This window comes from Cicer arietinum, chromosome 2 (assembly GCF_000331145.2).
Source record: "Cicer arietinum cultivar CDC Frontier isolate Library 1 chromosome 2, Cicar.CDCFrontier_v2.0, whole genome shotgun sequence".
Classification (NCBI taxonomy): domain Eukaryota; kingdom Viridiplantae; phylum Streptophyta; class Magnoliopsida; order Fabales; family Fabaceae; genus Cicer; species Cicer arietinum.
In genome coordinates this window covers 11,694,469-11,701,060 of record NC_021161.2, presented here as the reverse complement: position 1 = coordinate 11,701,060, position 6,592 = coordinate 11,694,469, and the positions used below count along the sequence as shown (strand labels likewise).

General features: G+C 27.6%; 1 protein-coding gene across 2 annotated transcripts; it reads right to left on the bottom strand.

The window, feature by feature from the left end:
* Positions 1-1,290: 1,290 nt before the first annotated feature.
* Positions 1,291-4,891, bottom strand: LOC101499121 (putative SNAP25 homologous protein SNAP30). Of its 2 annotated transcripts, none has more exons than XM_004490093.4 (6): positions 4,746-4,891; positions 3,257-3,788; positions 2,933-3,026; positions 2,495-2,625; positions 2,289-2,386; positions 1,291-1,704 (listed from the first exon to the last, which is right to left on the bottom strand). In XM_004490093.4, the coding sequence occupies exons 2-6, from the start codon at positions 3,725-3,727 to the stop codon at positions 1,605-1,607; spliced, it is 894 nt and encodes a 297-aa protein (XP_004490150.1). In that variant the 5' UTR covers positions 3,728-3,788; positions 4,746-4,891; the 3' UTR covers positions 1,291-1,604. The 2 variants fall into 2 exon arrangements, with proteins under 2 accessions (XP_004490150.1, XP_004490151.1); XM_004490094.4 differs by having other exon boundaries at positions 3,257-3,770.
* Between the last annotated feature and the right edge of the window lie 1,701 nt (positions 4,892-6,592).

Sequence of the window (6,592 nt, the reverse complement as noted above, 5' to 3'; positions counted from 1 at the left end):
AAAGAGTGGGGGCTGGCTCAATTAATTTTTGGGGTATTGGGTTATGTTGTCACCAATCACGTTCACATCTTTCAATAGAATAAAAATAGTCATGGAGTTTTATATCTAGGGGTTGGAGGGCTAAATTTTGTACTCGATTACATTTATATCGTCTGATTTTGATTGATCAAATTAAATTTTAATATGAATTTTTTTAAATTAAAATTTGTAATGAAATTTATATCGTTCAATTAAACTTAAACGGTCTAGATGTAGTCGATTATGTGACTGCATTTAATACAAATTCGGATATATGTGGATGTTTATGGATGGTATGGATGATATTTTTATTAACATGGATTCAAACAATTGTGATTTCCTTGGTTGGCTAAACAAAATGAAAGTTGGCTGAAATAGGGAAATGGTATTTTGGGTTTGGATGGTCTTAATGACCTATTATGTATGGATGGTTTTGTTTGACTAGTTTGTGTTCATGACGTATGCCTAAGATAATTACTTATTATTTATCTAGATTGTTTGATTCACAAGAAAAATGTTAAAAATTGATTTTGATTTTTAAAAAGTGTGTTAAAGTTTGATCTTGTCTCTAATAGATTAGTGTATATTTGTTATTAAGGGAGTTTATCAAAACTATGATGAATTTCAATTATTTTAGAAAAATTACGTGTATATTTGGTTTCACAAATGAGATTGGAATATGATTTTGTCAATTTCACTGCATAATTAAACATGCACACAATTTTTAATTTTTACAAAGATCATACTGGTTCATTATAATTCTATTAATTTTACTGGTTACCGTACAAATGTTAACAATTGAATAGTTATCAATAAGTTTGCCACATTTCAAAAACAAAAACACAGGTACATTTTTTTTTAATTTATTTATTATTTTTTGACATAATTGATTTTTTTTAGAAATATTTACGCCTTAACATATTTTGGCAAACCATTCAAAATTATTGATATTTTTTTACTGCAATATTGTGTTTTAAGTTTGTGTATGAGTTTATGCTTGATTTAAAGCCCGTTGGCAAGTTAAAAAATATTAATGTATTGGTTCAAATTCAAACAAAGTTATTGTTTTCAAAATTTAGAATTTAGAGTTTAGGATTTAGGATTTAAGGCTTGTGAAAGTTATTGATATGTAAAAGTTATGTAAATTTAGTTCATGTAATTTATTTGATTATGATTAAAAAAAAAAAACAAAGGTGCAACTAGCATAAATGAAAGATCTATTAGATAAACACGTAAATTTACTATAATTAAAAAAATAAAATAAAATGCAACGAGCACAAATAAAATGTCTATTAAATAAACACACGACTCATGAAAATTTCCACATTTCATATGGAACTTTCTGATGAAGTGGAGTTGAGCTATATAATATGCTTTTTAAATAGTGTAGTGAACAATTCCATACTGGAACAAAATCTGAACAATTCCATACAGGAACAAAATTTCTATGTTTAGAAATCTCTTAGTAAAACAGTGAAGTGACAAATTAAAAAACAAAAACAAATCACAACCGATGAGTGAAAGAATGCACCATTACAAATAGAGAAAAAATATATATATATAGAAGCTTTTGAGTCTAACATCTTTCACTTTGCTACTAATTTGCGTGCACGCTGATTGGCACCTTTAACTCGAGAGTTTAGCTCATCAACATCGTCACTAAGATGATCAAGAGCTTTGTTTTGGCTGCAAAATTATCATTAATTAAATATCAAACATTAGTAGGGAATCAATTAAGTAGCACTCTCACATAACACAACTATACACAAATAACTCATTTTCAACCTTCACTTCTTTCATTTCAATTTACTCCCTCAAAAATCAAATCCATAATGACAATTTCAAACATTCCTATTATTTTATTCCTTTTTTTAAAATCAATAGATATTTTTCCATAAATAAATTTTTGACGGCATTAATAAGGAGGAGGACAAATATCTACCACATATGTCATACTATATTGATTTTTTTTATACCTCATAAATTATTGTTCCAAAATATGAACAAAACGGGATATTTTTAAACATGGTTTTAAATTGCGGTATGTAACTGCAATTGCAGTGCAATATCGAAAATGTTGAAGTTTTTGTAACTGTATTTTCCCTTAATATAAAAGTGCAGAATCACACGCTGCAATTTAGACCGTATCGATTGTATTTGTCTGTATTTTCCCACAATATAAAAGTGTGGAACCACAACCGCGGCCACAATTTAAAAACACGATGCAAAATGTAATTGAAATTATGAATATTAAATACCAAATGCTTTACCTGTCTAGTTCAGTTCCCATACTAATTGCCATACCCTTCAAATCACCCAATATATCACTGAGATCTGAGAGTGCATCATCTTGTTTAGCTTTTTCATACTGTTTTAGTAACCATAATAATAATGAGTTAATCCAATGAAAGTGTTACTTCAATTTAGATAACAACATTTCATAAAGATAATAAGTAATTAAAAACACAACACATACATCTATTTTCTGATAGGCATTGGCTGATTCAGAAGGAGGTGAGGTAGGAGCAGAACGTCCCTTAGGCAAAGGAGCTAGCCCCAACTTTTCCCTATCTTCCTTATTCTTTATATTCTTTTTGGATGAATTATCTGATCACACACCAAATTCAATTATAATATTATTATTTATTATACCTATAGAAAGAAGTGTTGTCAATTTGCATACAGTAGAAAATAACATCACTTCATTCAAAATTTCGCTATAATGCAGTACTATAGCATCGCTATAACTGTTATTTGACAATATTTTTTAACCAAATAATGTATTGTAGAATAGTAGTTTTTTTTTTCAAAAATTGCTACGTTATAACTGCTATTTAACAACACAACACCTATAAAAATAACCAAAATTTAAAGTGATACTAAATAACTCATGAGCATGAAGGTAAAAAAAAACCTGATGTAATTACAGGGCCTTGTATATCCCTGGTTTTCTTTGGCTTCCATGGTTTAGAGAACATGCCTCCAAGATTGTTAAGGAGTTTTTCACCCTGTCAGAGTAAGAATAATGTAAATTTTTGGAATTATATATAATATAACATAAGTTGAAAAATGATATTCTTTAGGCTATTGTTTAGACATTTAATCTAATCAAAGAAAGAGTAAAATGAGTAAATTGCAATGACATGAAATAAAGTAGTATTGGACTGTTCATGTTTCTTTATTCTTTATGATGAAATAGCAAAAAGAAAATGTTAAGTCCTATATATCATAAACATACCCTACTCAAATCTTTCTCAGTGTCAACAACCATATTGTGAGTCCTTGTAATCTGATCACCCTGCTGGTGCAACATGTCAAGTGTCTTTGTAGCATCTTGTCTAATATCTTCAGCAATTCTCAAACAATTATTAACACTATTTGTTGTCTCCTCAGATTTGTACACAGCATAGTTTTCCAGCTCCTGAACACTTTGGTTCTCTAGTCCTCCAGAATCTCGGAAACCGGTTTTGTACCTGTCTTTTGATGCCGCCGACGATGCAGTTGAGGAAGGCTTAGTTGAGGAAGGCTTTCTTCCCCAATCATCGTCGTCATCATCGTCAAAGTAGTTTCCTTTTGACTTTGGCATTGGAAGGACCGGCTCTGAGGATGTTCGTCGGTCTGGAGTAAGGGTTGTCTTTTTATCGGGTTCAGCATCTGAACCCGATGATGCGGGGTTTGTTGGTGGTGGCGCTTTTCGAAACCCGAACATTTTCTCGTTTAGGAGAAGAAATGGTTTTCAAGTTATGTAAAAGCTGGTGGAAATAAGCTTGCTGTTAAAAATAGTAGAAAAACAGATGACTAGTAAATATCCAACACCATAAAAGACTAAAAGAAATTAACATGCATTTAATATCTTTGTTACATATATTGTTTATCTTTAACAATGAGGATTAAATGATTTTAGCATGATAGAAAATGTTGTATGAGAATATTTGAGATAATAGTTGGCTTAATCTATAAGAAATGATTTTTTTTATTTTTCTTAATTTCTTTCTATTGGAAGTAATCTTGTCCGAGGTGCGTTAAACATTAAATGTACCTCTCCCAATAATGAAAATTTTAATTTGAATTGTCTATATTGTGAGAGTCTAAATGTGAGAGTCCAATCTTTTCTATTAGGCTCAATCTTCATTGGGTAGTTTAAATTTTGTTTAATTCATGACATTTCATAAAAGTAAATAAACCTAATAGTAAATCTAAATAACCAGTCGATTTTCTCTTATATGAGAGGAAAATTGTTGAAACATTATAATGTTATTGCCTTTACCATTCTTTCATACTCGATGAATTAGTTTATGCAATTAAGCATGAAAATATCTAGTTTATATAAATTAAAACGTAGAATATAATCTAATCTAGGAGTATACATTAGAAGCCATGAAAAAATGACATTCGAATTTTGAATTTGGAAAACATTCATAGAACAAATTCCATTATAAATGCATTAGACCAGAATGAAATATAATAAAAAAAAAAATTGTATTTTGAAAAGTTGATGCATTTAATTAAACATATAAATCAACTATTCAAATACTTTTTTATTTATTCATTCGAGATTACTTGCTGAAGAAGGTAAAACGCTATCTATAAAGGTTAACATTTTCATGAAACAAAATGTTGAAGTTTCTATGAAATGATTAGAAAAGGAAATTAAAAAAACAGAGAATCCAAAATCAATGACAACAAACAATAACAACAACAATAACAAAAAAATGTGAGAATTGTACATGAAATTGTTGAACAACAAGGATGTGTTGTGTGGTACACAAACCCAAACGTTGTGATGGGTTTGCGTACTCGAAAGAGAAGAAAAAACAAGAGAGGAATGTGAAAAGGTTGATACGAAGACACGAGAGAGAGAGTGAGAATTGTTTGAGTTTCGTTAAAAATAATAAAGAACAGATGAAAGGAAGCGCGAAAAAACAGATACCTCTGTTTTGTTTCAACCATACAAACACCATTTGACTATTTTAGACCGTTGGCTTGGGAAAGAAAACGAAACTACCTTCTCTTTTCATTTTCTTTTACCATACTATAAATACATTTACGAAAGAGGAAAAACATGTCATTCATAGTTGCATAATATGATATTTTATTTTCTTATTTTAAATAAGAGTTAATGATTGTATATAGTGCGTGTAAAATAGTTTTTTACACCGACATTCAATTGAAAAAAATTCATTTTGTAAATGCTACTTAATAATAATCACAAAATAGTGTTCTAATAACCACTACTTAAATAAATATTAGAAAGATTAATGTGCCTTGCAATTTGTATAACAACAATTATGTTCATACCCCTTTTATCTTTATCTCTTTTTTATTATATAATCAATAATTAATATATTATATTTATTACATCATTCTCATTATCTCATAAGGTATATACATCCTATAAGTGTAGAACAAACATTTTACTTTGTATTAGGGTATTCATGTGATGATTTTGTAAAGAAAATGTAGATGTTAACAACTTGATATGAGTTTAGACACAACTTGATATGAGTTTAGACACAACTTGATATGAGTGAAACAACTTATTTGGTTTTGATTTTTTCTTTTGAGAGAAAAATTAGATCTAATAAAAATTGTAGATTTACTTTAGTTTGATTTTTCCAATATTTTCTTACTGACTTCAAACTAAACCAAATCGATGAAAAAACAATTGGTTTTGGGTTTGATTTTGAATCAATCAAATCGACAATTTTAAACAATTAAGAAAATTATTTTAAAAATAAAGAATAACTTTTTAGAAAATGTCTATATCTTTATTTATATATCTTCTATGGATTTGGTCTTTTTAAAATGATATAATATGCTAATACATGATTAATCATGAGTTGTTATAATATCAATTATTAATTTATTCACTTTACTAACTTCTCATTTTTTAAAAAATTAAATTTATCTTTTTTACATAATATAAAAATAAAATAAAAAATTAATAAATTATTAATATCATAAATATATAATAAAATATATGATTTTAGTGCCATTATAGAAGTCAATGAATCATAGCAGTATAAAAGGTTATATCTGGAAAACTCATTTTTTGTATTTGATAATGTACAAGCCAATTAATGAATGAAAATTCAATTTTAGAGAACAAAATTCGAGACAAAACAAATTTATACAAATGTATTTTTGTCTCTATACAAACTGAGACAAAAAAAATTCGTGTTAGAGTTTGAGTAGTGTTTCAAACTTTATATATATAAATTATGTTTGTCTAAGGTTATAGAATAATATAATTTATCGACAGATTTTAATTAATGGAAAATTATCAATGCAAGTACTTTAATTTATGAATATTTAATAGTATTAAATAACATGTGTATATGCAATAATTTAATTACCTGATACAATTTATAAGCACTTCTATAAGATAATGGTTGGACGTCTAGATACTATGTGATGAAAAATATGTTTGATATTGTCACGTTAAAATTTGTTCAAGTATTTAAAGAAGCGATATAATTTAAAAATATAAGTTTAAATATATTTTTAATCCTCTATTTTGATTAAAATAAACTTTTAGTTATTTCATTTTTAAAATTAGTTTGTTGGTCCTTCT